The sequence below is a fragment of the Myotis nattereri genome (assembly GCF_964212035.1).
Source record: "Myotis nattereri genome assembly, chromosome: 19".
In the NCBI taxonomy this organism is placed as follows: Eukaryota; Metazoa; Chordata; class Mammalia; order Chiroptera; family Vespertilionidae; genus Myotis; species Myotis nattereri.
Genome location: NC_138095.1, coordinates 7,524,675 through 7,543,237, shown reverse-complemented (window position 1 = coordinate 7,543,237; position 18,563 = coordinate 7,524,675). Strand labels below are relative to the sequence as shown.

Below are 18,563 nucleotides of genomic sequence, written 5' to 3'. Positions count from 1 at the left end.
CACTTTGTACTTGAATGTCAAGCATCTTTAGATTTGGGTTAATTACTCCTCTCATAGCCATAAATACAATTTTAATTTTATTTATATGCTATTTCTCCTGAAGTCTGTGGGTGTTTCAAGTATAAGGATGGTAAGTTAATAATATTTGTAACCTCGAGTTGCTAACACAAGGGAACTAATCTTCAAATGATTAACAAATACGTAAAATACACGGATGGGAAGAAAGATAAATAAATGAATGGAAGAATAATAAACTGATTTCCTTGAAGAGCAAGCCTACCTTACTAATCTCTAGGCACCCCAGAAATAACAGCATTTCTATTTTCCCGAACACACAGAGCTGGTTTGGAGGACAAGGACACAAACTTCCTGACTCAAGTCAGCTGTTCTCCAAAGAATTGTAATTCTTATCTGTCACTTTAATTACATAATGCCTGGTATTATTAAACTTCCATGTGCATAAATTCTACTTCCCTACTATGATGCCATCATCTTAAAAAGTATAGACTATTCTTGTGTATCTCTCAAAATGTAGAGCTAAAGGGACTACGTAATACTTTATTAGTCTCATGATATTTCAAAGGATTTTAAAAAACTAATGTAAAAGATTTTAGTATTTACACCAGGAATAACATTAATGAAAAAAAGCCATCAATAAGCAAACCCAAGGAATGTTATAGACTAGTAACTTTTCGAATCCTTTCAAAGTACACAAGTATTTTTTAAAAACATTCAAGAACCTGAACTAAAAACCCCCAAGTTCAGCAGGCCAACTATAAAGAAATACTGAGACACCGACATAAAGCCTTCCATTTAGGGAAATTTTTGTTTGTGTAGCTATGGCAGACTCACCCCAAGTTCGTCGTCATCAGAATTATCAAAGATGTTGTCTAAGTCATGCAGGGAAGGTGCCAAATCTGTCACCTGCGTAAGGCTACTGGAGCCAGCTCTGCCAGCAGCATTATCTTGCCGGACATCTAAGGGAAAGGAGACAAAATAAACAGAATGAGCATCTTCATTAAGGAAGAAGAAATGAGGAGAGGACACGGATCTCAATGAGCAACACCTGCCTGTGAATTTTTCCCTATGTTTTCAGTTAAATTTAGAGACAATTATTTCCTTATATGTTTATCAGTTTTGAAAGGAACTGAAAAACAAACTATGAAAAATATATTAAAGATGAGATCAAATTATTGCTATTACTATAAGAATATAATTTGAAATCGAGAAGCATCTCCCTCACATTTTATTTTAGCAACAATCCAAGTGAGGCAAATAATCATTGTACACACCTGTTTTAGTAGCAGAACTGAAAATAGACATGGCATTTTTCCCATCAGGCACCGGCGTGGAATGACCTGGTGTAGTGACATCCTTGGTACCAAATCCATCCTCTGACTGTATAATAAATTCAGCCAAACAAAACACATGAACACCAACCCAAAGTGTGGAATATGAGGGAGAACACAAAGAATTAGAGGGTAGAATGGAACTTGTTATGAGCACAAGTATGATAAACCATGGTCTATGCAACCAAAAGAAATAAAAGGTATGTCCTTTCCCCTGAATTTAAACAGAACCAAAACTCCCACACTTTCCTCTCAATCCTATGGAGTATTCTGAGTCAATCAGGGTTTTATGCCTAAATGGTACTGGTGGCATTTGATTACAGACCTGCCATGGTGTTACAAGCTGCCTTTAATAAATTTTGGATGCTGAATTATGGTTCAAGCTTTCTAGAACTGGATACATCTCTGTAAGGAATCTAACAAGCAGTCCCCTGAATTATACTGGCCTCCTTTAATTGCCTCACTTCCTCTATGCTCAAGAATACCTCTTTAAATGGTCTAGCATTTTACAATGTTTTAACATTTAAGGCTGAAGACAGCTGATACACCCAGTACTCATTTTTGTGACAATGAAACAGTATAATCAATACTGACATGGTCAAAGAGTGATGTTAATATTAATTCAGAAGAGATATAGGTAAAGCGCTTGGCACAGTAGTCACAGTAAGCGCGTAATAAACAGTAGATACTGTTAACATTTTTTCTTTACATTTTGGGTATTTTGGAATCATAATTAAAAGAAATAAGGAGGGAGCATAGGCCAACAAGAATTAGCATATGAGAGGAAACATGCGCTGTACAAGCTATAGCCTGGAAAATATGAGGCTTCATTTATGTTCGGCTGACTTTTCAACGAAGGTGAGCCATGACATAAAAGGGAACGATACGCTGTTCATACGATAGTACCAAGAGCATGAGTATGGGGACAGAGCAGTCAGGCACGGCTATATCAAACATTCTGCCTCAACAGTTCTCCCACACATGCTGTGCTGACATAGATCAAAACCCACACCACATGGACCTCTCTCCATGTTAAATGGTACCTTATTCTTTTTCAGGGAATCTTTTTCCGTCCCTTGTTTGCATTTCTTGTTTGCTGTAAAGATGTATTTTATGTCACCGTCCTCAAAGGTATATGGGTCATTGACTTCTCCCAAACTGTCTCCAGGTTGTTGTGAGAGAGGCAATGGGTCAAGGAAGTGGAGTGGCTGCATCTGGGGCTGCTTGTCGTGCCAGATTTTAAACCGTTTATTAGGTTGTGCTAAGAGTCTAAAAGGGAAAATAAATGACATTTTAGGCTAGGCAAGATAAAGTAAAAAGAATGATGTTTTAAAAAGAAAAGCATTTATGACTTAAAGCATTTGTAAAGCTTAAACTGAACTTAAAAATAATTCATTTACATAGTGAATTTCTTCTAGTGACTGTATTCACAATTAAATAAAACTTAGTAGCCTCTGTGAGGAATATATATTGTTGTCTCTGATTCCACGGGTTCCACTTAAGAGCACAGATGGGCTCATAACAGACTGTCTAGGTTCAAATTTCAAGTGTGTCATTTACTAACTGCATGACCCTAGTTTCTTTCTCATCTATGAAGTTAAGGTAGTGACATGAAGATTAAGTGAGATAATCTGTGTAAACTGTTAAGAATTGAGGGTAGCTCAAAAACACTAGAAATGTTAAGCATTATTACTGGACACGTGATACATAACCAAATACATACAAATCCTTTCTTAAAAGTGTCAAGAGCCCTGGCCAGGTGGCTCAGTTGGTTGGAGCGTTGTCCTGTACACAAGTGGCAGGTTCTTTTCCCGGTCAGAGCACATATCCAGGCTGCAGTTGGAATATGTACGAGAGGCAATCGGTCAAAGTTTCTCTCTCATATCGATGTTTTTTCTCTCAAAAAATCAATAAAAACATATCCTGCCCTAACCAGTTTGGCTCAGTGGATAGAGGGTCGGCCCACGGACTGAAGGGTCCTGGGTTCGATTCTGGTCAAGGGCACATGCCCGGGTTGTGGGCTCAATCCCCAGTAGGGGGCGTGCAAGAGGCAGCTGATCAATGATTCTCTCATCATTGATGTTTCTCTCTCTCCCTCTCTGAAATCAATAAAAATATATTTTAAAAAACAAACAAACAAAATATCCTTGAGTGAGGAGTTTTTATAAAGTGTCAAGAAACAAGAAGGTACTGACCATAGTAAGGAAAGTCTCATAAAGCTATATTCTTTGATTAGTAGCAGGACCAAAACAAAGTACATTAAATGTAATGCTAGTACATTAAATGGCACAATGAGACCTTTATATGCCAGCATGTTTACATAGTGACATGTGTGTTAAACCTCACAAATGATGAAGCATTTGACTTTTAAACATTTTCCAAATGCAGAGCCTAAAATGATGAAGCAAAGCCTCTTTCATTTTGGATCTGAAAGTCTGCAGGGAGAGGTGAGGAGGAAAACCCGATTCATGGGTTCTATGGCCTTTGCCCTCATTTAGGGGGTGATCAGGTGGATAGTGCGGAGAGTCGCCTTACCTTTGCAATGCAGTGCTCTCTGAGTTTACCTCCATTTTGGCATCAAACCTCTCACCCTGAAGCTCTGGAGGCCGGAACTCAACATCATCAATGGGTGGGAGACAAAAACTATGCCACCACTTATCTGATGACTCCGGGTTCGAGTGCCTAATCCCACAATATAAGGCTGTCTCGCTGACCTCTGCCATCAGAGGCAGTCTTTGGCCTACGAGGACAGTTCTGTCATCCAGAGTAGACAACTGCTGGAGTTCCAGCCCATTTCCATAGAGAGCTGGATTCACAGGGACAGATGGTGGGTCCAGACTCTCCGTTTCCTGACCTCGCGGCTGAGGGCTGAGTGTTGGTGGCAGAGGGGAAATAGGGGAATGAGGGGAATCCATAGGATTCAGATTCATTTGCTTGCTTGTGTTTCTGGAAGGCACGGCCATTTGCTTATCATACTTCCTACTGCTGGACACCTCTAAGGAGGAGTCTATCCCTGCCAACCCTAGCTTCTGCCCTGGTGTATCCTGTTCCATGCATAACTCTTCGGCCACAGAGGGCCTATGGTGAAATGGTATCAAGGGTCTCTTTTGCAACTTGTCTCCCTTTTCCTGTCTTTCTGTTGTTTTGTGCTTAGAAGAAGCAGGAGGTGGTAAAGATGAAGATGATGATGGTCCTGCATTGAACCCTGGTTGAGATATTGTGGGAGGTCGGTTGGTTCCTACGGCACAACGTTTTAAAAGTTTATGCCTGAAATGAGAATTAAAACAATGTCAACAAATACACAGATGAGAATGACTGCATCGTTATAACAATACAAAAGAGATGCCTCTGATGAGGTTATGTCTTGTTAAGTACTCAGCAGATGCACTAATACACCAAAAAAGACTCTAGGTGTTAATTATATTTTTAATGACTAAAAACTGCAAACACCCTGATGTAAAGCAATAAATCAACCACATACAAGTTAAGAAGATAAGAGATGGAATTATGAATCATAAACTCATACACTGCTAAACCCTACAAAATTATTGATTTGAAAAAAATCTCCAAAACTTTCCAATTTGGTGAGGGTCTCAGATAATCTATTAATACTCCATCTTAAAGTCAAGAGTTTTGAGATAATCTGCCAAAACAAAACTTCTAATTTGTATTTCACAGCACTTTACTAACTCCAATATAGAATGGTTTATAATGGCTTGTAGTGTTGTAAATCAGGAATAAAATAACTATGCTACTCTCTCCCAAAATGTGAAACTAAGATAATAAGGGTGAATTCTAACACCTAATAGCCTAAACATACCTGAAACCTTATATGACACTATTATCTAAGAAAGAAGGGAAAAAGACAACTTGGGATCTTACATAGGTTAGAATGAGATAGAAGTAAAAAAGTTGTTGTGAGTGAACACATATCCAAGTGCACATGAAGTATTGAGGCAGGAACAGCAAGTCTGCTCACACTCTTCCTGGCAATATGGCTGAGAAACTGCTCAGGAAGAACCCTAGATGATGGCAAGGTTTAATCTGTGCAACCAAGTTATATAGCAGGTCGGCCAGTTCCTCCCAATATATAAATCCCTCCCAGGGAAAAATGTAAGCTCTCCAGTAACTCTCTGAGGCCACCAGGGTGGCATTAAATTACTGCTGCATTGCACTCAATGATGCCCAAGTGGGCAGTAAAACGGATTTGTGTGGCATAATGGGATTGTTTAGTGGGACAGCAGGATGGCCACCCTGCCCCATAAGGCCATTAAACAGAGTGAGTAGTAGGCCATCCCACAATGGGTCTGGTAATCCTGCAGTAGATAATCTGAAAACATTCTTGCCAAAGTCTTTGCTCCTCTAAAAAAACAAACAAAAATCCTGACTTTGAAGAAGGTCATCTAACCATAAAGCGATTATCGATAAGGTAAAACCTGTGCTTTGAGTCCCATGGGCACAGTACTACAGTAAGAGATGAATGTCTCATCTGAGAATATCTCAGTGATATCTTCTAAGGGTGCTTATTTTAAAACCGAAAGTCTTTTACTAAAACTTCTTGATTTGGATTTTCTCAGAGAGCATTTAACCACATCAGTCCTTTGATAGATATTTTATAGTAGCCTCTTCAAAGTAAGGGCTTTTTGCAAAGTGGATAATCTTATAAAGTCAAATTTTTTCAATTATATTTAATGACTCAGCTACATTGTGAAATGGTTAGAATTAGGAATATGCCAGTAAGTAACAGACAAGTATTGCAAATTTCTGAACAGAAAGGGACCTCACTGAAGCAGGCAACAGGAAGATCAGCCTCAGAAGGCTAACTATATGAGTGGTCCAGTGGTGGGAAGGAACCAGAGGCAGGGCCAAACAGTGTTGAAACACATGGAGGCTAAAAGAATGAGGAAAGTAGAATGACATTACAATACACATTTCAAAGAAAGTCATTATAAAATGCAATGATAAAACTGATCTAGAAAATAAAGAAAAATAAATAAATGAAGTTTCTAGACTAAGAAGGGGAAATTGTGATAAAAATGACAATAGGGTACCTGATTTTGGAGAAAACAGACATGTCAATATTAAGAATATAAATGGCACCCCCAAAAATATAAGACTAAAGTACGTGTGAGAAGCCAGGTCTGTAAATAAATATTTGGAAATCAATGGGCTGCAATGCATAACTTTAAGAAAGACCTGAGGTATTCGAGGTTTTTGTGAGGAAATATAACAGTAACTTCAGAGGACAAAAAGAAAAGTTTTATTTGTTTATTTGAACTTCAGGTAAAAATAATTCAAGGTAGTAAATAAAAATATCATATAAATCAGTAAAAGGATTATTTTTTATAGTGAAAGAAATCTAGCGTAAGGAAAATAGCAAAAAAAAAAAAAATAAGATGAAGGAACTAATAAAGTTAAATATACTAAAATTTACGGCCTCCATACTTTCTAAAGGTGAACTAAACCTGGGTTATGAGCTGTTTAAAAACCAATGTTAGGAAAATACTTTATGTCACACAATTCACAATGGTCTAGAGACAAAAGTATTCAACTGGTATACCACACCTATCCTAAGACTAGAGCTTCTCACATGCTCACAGAGAGGTCCCTTGATGAGCCAATAACTTCTTAAAAAACATCCTCCTTGAAAAATCAATCATGGGTTTCATTAGGCTAATACTTAGAATATCTCTCAACAGAAAGCTGACTAACAAGGCAGAGCTTGATAAAAGGGGATCAACTTAAGGGGAATCAGGCAGGTGTCAAAATTGTTGTGTAAGTGTACACACACTCACACTCACACACACACACACACACACACACACACACACAAGCACACCCCTTCCTCCCAAAGCCAATAAGCCAATTCAATTTATGCCACACTAAGAATCCCATTAAACTAGAGAAATGAATGGCAATGTTCTAAATATACTTTTTCTCATCTAAACTTTCTATAAGTATGGAGCAATATCAAATGTGAAAATACATACTTTGGAAGCAAAACTACTCACTAAGTGAATAATCAACAGCACAGGTTCTAATAGTCAAGTGAGCAGGGGTGGGTAGGGGGAGCAGTTAAGGCTGACATACACTTAATCAGAACCCTAATGAAAACTCATGACAATAAGATTCTTTACCACCACAGAAAGTGGTAAGTCAAGGAAATATCCAGGAGGAGTGCAAAATTTTCCTACAGAAAACAATTTGGGTTCCTATTCTAATATCTAAATGAATGAGCAACAATCTTAGCCTTGGGCAGGTTTTATTACAAATATCTGCCTTAGTCATTAAAAAACACCAGCACCCACAATAAAACAAATTATCTATAGAATGTATAATTAATCCAAATTCTATTAACTCAAGCTGACTTGTTGACTATTTATCTCTACTTTAAAATTAAGAGTAGTTAAGTAAATTCATTTAAAGGGCAAGAGATTGTCTTGTCAAATAAATGCCTTTAGTTTTGACACAGCTACCCTAAGAAATCCGTGGTAGCAAATGAGTATCAGGGCCAGTTGTCTAAAAGGACTCTTTTCGAGTCCTGACAATAAAACGATATCATCTGCATATAAGAAAAGACCTATCCTTTTCTTACTTACTGGAAGAAGAAGATTTAAAACAAAACAATGGGGAAGAAGGGGTCTGAGAGGACAGGTCAGACGACTGTTCTGCCTTTTCTCCACCCACCTAGAGCAGGAACAGCTGACTCTTTGGGTTGGATCCACAAAATCCCAAGTAGTAGGATTGTTAGCAGGCTCTTCTTCAAGAGTTGGAGTTGACACTTGGCTCCTCCTAGAAAGGGTTAAAATGTGAGCTGTGTAAACATAATCTCTGGGGGGAAAAATGTTAAAAATATTTACACATTTTACATAGTAATGGTATCCTGCAGATAATAGTTCAGAGCAATCCAAGGTGGGGAGATGACTACTTGTTCTTTGCATCAGAAGAAGCAGGATTCAAAATATATCTATTTAAGTTTAATGCACATTTAAAATGGACAGTACACATAGCAATTAAAACACTATCTGGCACTATTCATTATAACTTTTTAAAAAGCCGCCTAAATTTTGCAGAAATACCCTAAATTTTAAAAAATTTTCTTTTCACAGAATCTGTGAATTATATGCCCTCAGTTAGATTGCTGAAGTCACCTTTACAACTCCTGTATTTGCTAGCATTAAGGACACCACTCCATACCTGGAATGTGAACCAAAAGACAAGAAACAAAAATATTTCCTACACGTCACTGACAATTGGTAGCATAAAGGAGGTGCTTATTATTACATAGTGAAAATAAGACTAGGCCAGATTTTTTATTGCTGATTTTGCTATAGCGGACACTGCAAAATGTTTTGATGATGGCTCTGCAAGGAATTCTCTTGCTCTCCACCCTCTCCTGCCTTTCTGGCTGTCTTGCTACCTTGTTCTATGCTGCTGATAGAGGGGACACGGTCTGTTAGAGTTGGTGGAGACGAAAGGTTAGTGGTAATAAAAAAAGAAAAAAAAGGTAAATGAAAGGAAAAGAAAAAGAAAATGTTAACTTGGAAATGGTCTAGGTCAGTGGTCAGCAAACTCATTAGTCAACAAAGCCAAATATCAATGACAATGACAATAGTTGAAATTTCTTTTGAGAGCCAAATTTTTTAAACTTAAACTACATAGGTAGGTGTAGTAGAGCTCAGGAAGTATGTCTCAGCGCTGTGGCTGTTGCAATGGTGTGAGCACACTCCACCATGACATGCTTCCTCGGCACACCAGGAAGTAGCAATGCCCGCCTGAACTAACTCCTAGAGCCACATGCATAGTACCCCAGCCTTTCAGCCATTGGTTGCCTATAGCAATGTGTCTCCCTCTGATTGGTCGCCTATAGCAACGTGTCTCCCTCTGATTGGTCGCCTATAGCAACGTGTCTCCCTCTGATTGGTCCCCTCATGCTATATATACCCCTGTAGTTCCTCAAACGGATCTGCGTCAATGAACCTGGTCCCCGGGGTCGTGCATGCAGACGCCCTAGCGCGTTGGGGCCCCGTCATCCTCACCCCCGAGGGATCCCCTGCTTCATCTGGCGCCCGAACGTGGGGCCCCCGGAATGGCTGGACGGGTGAGCGACCCTCTACAGTAAAATGGAAAACTTTCCCCCTTCGGCGAGAGCGCCACAAGCGTGCGCGCTCCACGCCTTACTGCAGAGCAGGCAAGTTAAGGTCTCTGAAAAGGAACTCCAAACTCATTGGGAATAGCTATTACAGTCCAATCTGTGGTTAATCAAGGCCCCCATTTGGGACCCCTCCACTTGGGAGAAGGTCTTGAAAAGGATTCGACCCGCTGAGGTCCACAAGGAAAAACCGTTACCCCCTTCTCTGACATTCCGGCCCCGTTGCCCGGAAGCTGTGTCTCCATCCCTCCCTCCACCCTGGGCTCAGCTCCCAAACCATCATGGTTTTGTTACTGTCGGTGGGATTCACAAAAGGCACCACCAACTCCTCCATTCCACCATCAACTGTCAATGGCTGCTGCAAAGGGCACCAACTCCCGCATTCCACCTCCAACTGTCAACGGCCCCCTCAAAGGGCACCCAGTGCCTTCACTGACGCGGGGAAGCATTACTGTGCAGCAATAATAAAGTCCCCTAAAACTTCCACTAACCCCACTTACCTCAGATATACTTATCAAGGCTCAGCACAAGTAGGAGAACTCAGAGCTATAATATACACCCTTCTCTACTGTCAAAATAGTCCAGTCAATTTATTCTCCTTTGGTCTGGTGGAGAGACCCACTCACCGGAGCCTGGAAAGGCCCCGACCCACTCTTAACCCAGGGGAGAGGGTTTGCTTGTATTTTTCCAGAAGGTGATGGGAGTCCCGCATGGATCCCTGCTAATGACGTCAAACCCCACACCATCAGCGATGAGCCGTAGATCACCACCATTGCCCCCCGTGGAGGAAATGGAGGACCTGACCATAGACGAGAACCAGCCCCGACGGTGGAGACGACCTAGACACCGACGAGCTCACCCCATCACCTGGGGTGACATCAAGGCTCTACAAGACCAAGCCGCGCGCATGGCGCCAGAGGGGAACCCATCGGCAGGAACGTTATTCTTATTAATGTGTGCCATCATCACAGCTGGTAGCACGGGTGCACACAGATAAGGACTGTGGACTTTGATACCTCACCCTGGCATTCTCATGCCAGTTGGTGTTCCCAGTTTCCAGTGGCACGTGCCTCTGCTACTCCTTTCACCCGTCTATAAGGCCACCCTTCTATCTCCTTCTGAGTAGTGACAACTCCTTTGCTTTGGCGCTAATTAGAAAGGAAGGGGGAGATGTAGTAGAGCTCAGGAAGTATGTCTCAGCGCTGTGGCTGTTGCAATGGTGTGAGCACACTCCACCATGACATGCTTCCTCGGCACACCAGGAAGTAGCAATGCCCGCCTGAACTAACTCCTAGAGCCACATGCATAGTACCCCAGCCTTTCAGCCATTGGTTGCCTATAGCAATGTGTCTCCCTCTGATTGGTCGCCTATAGCAACGTGTCTCCCTCTGATTGGTCGCCTATAGCAACGTGTCTCCCTCTGATTGGTCGCCTATAGCAACGTGTCTCCCTCTGATTGGTCCCCTCATGCTATATATACCCCTGTAGTTCCTCAATTAAACGGATCTGCGTCAATGAACCTGGTCCCCGGGGTCGTGCATGCAGACGCCCTAGCGCGTTGGGGCCCCGTCGTCCTCACCCCCGAGGGATCCCCTGCTTCAGGTAGGTACACTGTTATTAACTTAATTAGGGTACTCCTAAGGCTTAGGAAGAGCCACACTCAAGGGGCCAAGGAGCCGCAGTTTGCTGACCAGGGGTAGGTATTGCGGATAAAAGGGAAAGTATTATTCTAAAGGAAAGGATCATTTTTAAATGATTAGAGATAACTTTTTAATTCTAGAATGTGACATATGATTTTTCATGGCAATTACTTTAGCTTATTTATTACATCTTCTTCAGCAGCCTATTCTAGAACCAATTCATTGAGAAATAAATATATAGTATTGAATTTTCTAAAAGCTAGGTCCAAAGGACAAGTTTTAAATCTGTATATAAAGACTGCATAGTAGTCACTAAGAAACATCTGACTGACTTCTAAATGAATGGAGTTCTTAGTTACTGGCAAGAATGTCCATATTTATTCTATTCCACAGAATCAAGGTTCATTTATTTACTTGCATCTGTTAAGAAAGTGGACATCTCAACCATATCAAAATAGATATGAAAATAAGCAGAATGATTACCTAAATCCTGATAAGTAAAAAAGCATTTATTGACTATTATTGTCATTATTATTCATTCAATTAAAATAATCAACAGTAATCTCTTATAGTCAGTTCTTCCTCTTTTCCAAAAATATGTTAAGGGAGGGAGAAATGGAGGGCAGAAAAGAAGGGAGGAAAGAAAGAAAGAAAAGAAGAAAGGTAAGAAAGTTGGATAGGGGAAAGAAAAGAATACAATTTCCCCAAATGAACAAACAGAAGCACAGAGGCTGGTAAACACCCCTCCAATTGTCATTAATTCAGTTCAGAAATGTATTGTCAATTAAAGCATAAGGTCAATATAAAATAGAAAACGTGGCAAAGAAGGTAATTTCTCTCTGTAAATAGGAAACATTCATAAATTGGTATCAGGAACTTCAAAATTTCCTGAATAATCAAATCAAGTTATCATCTGTATTTTAACATGTTTGCATTAACTTTTATCCTATTATGGCCTGGCCAGCATGGCTCAGTGATTGAGCATCAATCTATGAACCAGGAGGTCATGGTTCAATTCAGGGTCAGGGCACATGCCTGGGTTGCAGACTTGATCCCCATTAGGGGCGTGCAGGAGGCAGCTGACAGACGATTCTTTCTCATCATTGATGTTTCTATCTCTCTCCCTCTCTTCTTTGCTCTCTGAAATCAATAAAAACTTAAAAAAAAATTTACCCATACTATTATTTTCAAAATAAAGAAATACCTACTTAATGACCCCTCAGGCTTTGTCACACAACAGTGTAATATGACTGACCCTCTTTGTATAGTAATCAAAGAAATGGTTACTAAACCACAATCCAGACATAATGCAAAAAAACATACTTGGACTGCGTTCTGTTGAGGATGCATTCCTTCCAGACTCGATGGACCATATGATTGTGGAGTTTTAGAGGAATCTTCCCCGATCTCTTTGGACTGTGCATAGTTATCATCCCCCCATCTTGGGCACCTAAGTGACTGACAGCACTCTGAGCACCTCCACTCTCACCTGGAAAAGACAGGTAAGTTGCAATGTCATTTTTCTGTAAAGCTAGCTTATTTAACATAAACATTTTAATTGTTAAGACTCACATTCATGTAACTTTGCTCCTGCCCCCTTGCAATAATAACATTCTCTGTAGCTATGAGTAAAATTTGTGACAGTATAGATTTTTGTTGTTGTTGGCATTTTGTATGATTCTTTGTGTTCTCCCTAAAATAGTTAATCACATCAATACTCACATACTCACACTCCCACATGAGCATAACCACACAGAGGCATTCCTGCTCAAATGGGGACTGGAAATAACTTACACAGAAGGGTTCATACATCATAATATCAAAGACATAAACACGCATAGACTGTTTTGAATTTTTAAATCCCAATGCAGTAAATAAGTTTCAAGGCAAAACAAAACAGTAGAGGGAACTTGACGCTTGTTTAGCTAAATGGCTGTGTAACAAGTGTGCACAGTGCCCTAGTAGAAGAAAAAACTTACTGGCACAAAGCTTTTAACAAGGTCAAATTTCAAATGTGTGTGTGGGACTGCTTGTCCTAATGTCTGACACTATTTATGGAAGTGTAGTACTTAAAACATTGAAAGAGGTTGTCTCAACATTTTAATAAAAGGACATTAAAAATTCACTGGTTTCTAACTACACTTTGTTTCTCCAAATATAGGTGGCATGTCATCCATTTTTTTCTATTATAACCATTATGACTTCTGATAATAGTGATTATTGATTATGTCATGAGTATTTTATTACTTCTATCTCATACAAAACAAATACTGAAGTCAGTTTCCAGTATTAAATATCAATTACTTTCATCTTTTTGATTTCATAAATATATTGTGGGTTTTACTCTGAACAGAAATAGGATGCAAAACATCCTGACCAAAATAATCTATTTTTAGAACTCTGGAAACCTCCATTCTCATCTGAAAAAGAAATCACAAACTAATATTCTTGGCATCGATGCAACAAAACAATGATGAGTTGAATGGTTAGGCTCAGCTGTATTTTTTTTTAAAAGAAAGAAACCAACCCCAAGTGCTTACATTCTAAGAAATGGAAGCTTCTTGTTCCCCAGAAAAGCACTGTTACAGTACAAATGAGACAACGGAGACAAGGAATCTGGTCTTTCACTGCTACCTTTTATCTTAAAAGTTCCCTGACTTGGTTCATGATGCAAAATAATTCATTTCCATTTTACAATGGACTTTCAAATGCCTCTTCTAAAACAAAGCAAAGTGAAGAAATAAACAGCAGAAGTAGATAACTCAGTCTTTGCCACCGAACACCCTACAATATAGCTAAAGAGATCATATGCCCATGGAGTTAAAGGAAGTTATGACCAATAAAGGAGAGGGGTACAGAAAACAAGCCACAGTCTTTTCTGATTAAAGTTAAGTCAAATGTTTTTCAATAGCTTTTAACAATTTAGCTAAAATGTGGGTGATATCTTGTATGGAACTAAACAGGATTTGTACTCCATGCTGTTAAATGCATGCTGAGTGTTATTTCTTACAAGTGTCTATACAAACAGAAGAGGCAAGCTGATGTGCCTATTCACAAGTGACTTCACCAAAACCAATGGCCCTCCTGGGTCCTGTTACTCTAGGCCAGTGGTTGGCAAACTGCGGCCCCTTGAGTGTGGCTCTTCCACAAAATACCACGTGCGGGCATGCACGTAAAAGTGCGACTGAAACTTCGTGGCCACACTCAAGGGGCCAAAGAGCCACATGTGGCTCGTGAGCCGCAGTTTGCCGACCACTGCTCTAGGCAACCCTCGGCCACTTTAGGGGCAAAGTAACCCATTTCGTCCTATATCTAGAAAACCATGGCAATGCTCAATGTTAGTCAATGCAGAGCAACAAGGCTGAGCAGGACTCTTTCTGATGAAGCAGTAAGAGTTTTAAGCTGTAACTCACATATCATGATGTACGCATTTGGACAAGTTCATTTTACAGCAAAGATTCCAGTAACTTTTATTTCATTGTGTTTGTCTGTGTTTTGTTTTTTGCTTGCTTGCTTTAGGGAGGAAGCATCAGGGGACTTACTGATCCAGGGCCTAGCACAATGACATTCAGAGATTTAGAGGGGAAGGAGCTGGAAGATCTATAGCCATGAACTCCACACTGAAACCCACCATAAACAAAACCTCTTAATTTTGAGTTATGACACTTAGAGTTCTGAACTTATCCATAAGAGGTCAAGGCCTTATTTATGCACACAGTAAGCCTTCAATTTTAAGTTGAATATAAATTTCACTAAATGCTGGGCAAAATAAATAAAACAAAAAGGGATAACAACTTACCGAGTGCAACTGTTAAAAATACAAACCTTTATATGAAATGTGATTAAAACTTCAAAATAGATAGTTCTAATCTTTTCTTAATGTATCTTCTCTATGGTGATTATTATGAAAGACTATAAAAGTAGTTTTTCTTTTTTCATTTTAAAGTAGTTAATAAAAATTGTTTGAGCAAATCCTTTCACAAGAAATCATCCAAACTCTGCTCTACCAAGTTAGAGCCAGATGCATATTTTTCCACCATCTTAGCAACTTACAAAGCCCTTAGAAACAGAGGCCGCATGTTGTGCATTTCTGTCTCCCACACAGTATCAGAGTAATTCATGCGTATACTGTGAAACTATTTACACAACTCTGTCAAGTATAATACCTAATACATATAACAACCTTGTAGAGAATGGAGTATTTGTGCCCAGCGGCGTGGCTTAGTGGCTGTGTTGACCTATGAACCCTGAGGTCACAGTTCGATTTCCAGTCAGGGCACATGCCCGGATTGTGGGCTCGATCCCTATGTGGGGCATGCAGGAGGCAGAAATCAATGATATCCTCTCATCATTGATGTTTCTATCTCTCTCTCCCTCTTCCTTCCTCTCTGAAATCAATAAAAATATATTTTTTTAAAAAAAGAAGAATGGAGTATTTGACAGAGAAGGAAGCTGGGGTTCAGAACAAGTATAAGAGTTAAATAAGGTCACTCACTTAAAAAGCTACAGACAAGCTTTAAAATTAGGTGTGTTCAATCACAAAATCTATACTTTTCCCAACATACTGTTTAACCATGAACTTCTATTGAAGGCCCACTATGTGGCAAGCCGTATGCTAGAAACTGAAATATCTAATCCTCATGAAAATTACCATGTTGGTGTATAACATGCTTGAGAGTGTTTTCAAAGCTTAGCAGCTGAGACTTTTATTTTGATGTTCCTACCAACATGTCCACATTAAATGCCTATAAATAATCTCATTTCAGCTCAAGTATGATGAATATCTTTTCTTTAGTGACTAGATTTCCAATGAAAGTCAACTATCACAAAATTTAATATACAAAATATACTATTCAACAAAAAGATAAAATCCTCTCAATTTAAACAATTTCTGAATTTTTCCATGAAGGAAAACTGTTTGTCAAGATTTTCACATTTTAGATAACATTTTTATCATTAATGGACAAAGATTACTGACAGGGCAAAGCATTTATTCAGAGCTCCTGGATGCTGGCCTAACTTTATCAAAGTGGAATAAGAACTGTCTAAGACACATCTCTGTCTGGCAATAGTCAACTGAGCAAAAGTTCCAGCCATTCTCTGATGTAGTGTTTTCCATTTGTTTACAACAAAGAAGCAGGCTTCATCTTATTTCCTGACACTATGTATGTACATGCACACACATGTGTTAAAAGGGACAGATGTGTGTGTAGAACTTAAGAGAAACAACCAAATTATTTAACTGGATAATTCAGAGACTAAAATTCTGAAGCATATACATTCTGTTTGTTTAAATTTTTCCTTTTCCATTTTGTAAAATTCCCGTGTTACCCTACTTCCACCTCTTTCACCAGGAATTTCTCAAGATGAGTTTTCTCCCTGTCCTATGGCAAGGGAACTAGATGATTTTCTGGGATCGCATTTACCCAGAACATTCCTGGATTGTACTCACCTGTGGCAGCCTGTTCTGGAGAGGTGGGCGGGGTAAGAGGCATCCCGCAGTTACTTGGGTCCTTCACACTACCAAGTCCCTGCTGCCCAACTGAAATATGGCCTCCAGCACTGGCAATGCTCTGAGGAACTGGGATGTCATTCTGAGAGATCAGAACAAAAGCTGAAGGATAAACCATCCGGACACCACCTGTAAGGAAAGAGGAAGGAGAGAATCAGGGCTGAGAGAAAGTTCACACTAGACTGCCAACTTTATTATTCCAGTGGTCAGAGTCAAAGCTCTGGTGAGCATGGGATACTCATTAGGTCCTGCAAAAAGTGATACGTCCCATTCTTCCATAAGTTAATAGCTAGCTTAACCATGTGTTCCAAAATTATAATAATAGCATTTGGAATCCAGGGACCATTGGTGCTTCAGGCAAGAAAACTATTCAGTATAACCACTGTGTCAAGAGAATTTTAAAAATGGGAAAATTATGGAGATTATTTTTGATGAATCTAAGTGATTATCTTTTTAAATTAAGGAAGACGAAGAGAGAATAAAGTTCTTCAGGCAAAATATTTTCTCTTACCAACAATTACTTCAACTGCCACAGGGAAATCATTGTCGTATCCCAACTCCTCTTCTTTCAATTCTTCTTTCTTTTTCAGCACCATTGGGTAGAAATACTGCCATTCCTCTATCAACTTACGGGTGGCTGGGTCGGACATCTTGTATGCTTGGCCTGTTAGCGTGCCGTTTAATCCATAAGGACTTACCAGTACTGAGTCAGGGAGGAGAAACATATATTACAGATCACAGTAATAATTCCTACTTAACTGTTGTGGTATTTTTAGATTAAAGTATAGCATCATTTAATGTATATTGCTCTTTATTTGCTAACTCCTTTCAAAGTGTGATTCTTTAAAGTTTTTAATTTTATGCCTCTCAACTCACATCAATTTTTGAAGGAAATCAAATGGGGGAGATATAGTACTATCAGAAGCTATAGCGACACACAGTATATAAATTATCTGTATGTTAAAGCTTATACTTATCAATTTGATAATAGCTTATACAACATAAACACTGAGTCTTCCATCGCAGAATAAAACCATTCAATACAACCCCAAAACCTGCCAAGAACTTGAACACTCTTCCTATGGTTCTTGATACTTCCTAAAGTCTGTGGTAACCAAAAAATTATGCATAAATAAAACTTCTATTAGCAGAAAAGCCTTAATTTACCTACTATAAAATATAATGCTTTATTATTCAGGCATATCTCTACTGTTTTAGAAATCTGTTGATAAAACAACTCCAAATAAAATTTGTTTCACTAAAGTAAAGGACTTAAAATCCTTCTTTCTCTTTCAGTAATTGACCTTGATGTCATTTTCACTGAGCTACACACAAAAATGTAGTTAACACAGTGCTGTGTATAACCCAGCCAGTTCTTAGCCTCAGGGGGAGTATTTCAACTTTCCAAATAACACTTTTCTGGGATAAAGAGGTCACTTTTTCTTACTCCTAATTAAAAAAAAAAAAAATCTGAGCATAGTTATTAAATGGGGTATTCTTTTTCTTTTTGATGGCTTTATTTAACAGCTGGATGGTATACCACATCAATCAAGACAGAAATAGCTGTAGACATCACATATTTCTTGGTGCTTTTCTGCTGTTCCTCACTGATTCAAATGGGCTAAAATTACTGACTTTAAACCAGTTAATCAAGGGCAATTTTCCTATATTAACACTTCTAGGAAATTCCTACATCAATATCATTATGTTCACTACAGTTCATCTATAGGCTAGCACCTGCCCTAAGAATGTACCTCCTCACACTAATCTAGGGAAATAAGCAGGACAATGTCCCACAAAGGTTTTCTCTATGATTTGAAGCATTAGCAACAAACCAATAAGATTTTAAAAATAAGTGGTCTATAGGGACCTGGTATCCCTAAAAGTATCCTTATCAACTTAGGTTAGTT

General features: G+C 39.1%; 1 protein-coding gene across 1 annotated transcript in view; it reads right to left on the bottom strand.

Moving 5' to 3' along the window:
- MED13L (mediator complex subunit 13L) overlaps positions 1-18,563 on the bottom strand; it is a 286,536-nt gene that overhangs the window by 46,901 nt on the left and 221,072 nt on the right. Inside the window, exons 6-13 of the mRNA XM_081113924.1 lie at positions 17,165-17,356; positions 16,594-16,782; positions 12,465-12,630; positions 8,037-8,141; positions 3,885-4,616; positions 2,393-2,618; positions 1,293-1,398; positions 853-977 (exon numbers count right to left, since the gene is read on the bottom strand). Coding sequence (XP_080970050.1) covers positions 853-977; positions 1,293-1,398; positions 2,393-2,618; positions 3,885-4,616; positions 8,037-8,141; positions 12,465-12,630; positions 16,594-16,782; positions 17,165-17,356 — 1,841 coding nt within the window. The remainder of the gene's footprint in view (positions 1-852; positions 978-1,292; positions 1,399-2,392; positions 2,619-3,884; positions 4,617-8,036; positions 8,142-12,464; positions 12,631-16,593; positions 16,783-17,164; positions 17,357-18,563) is intronic.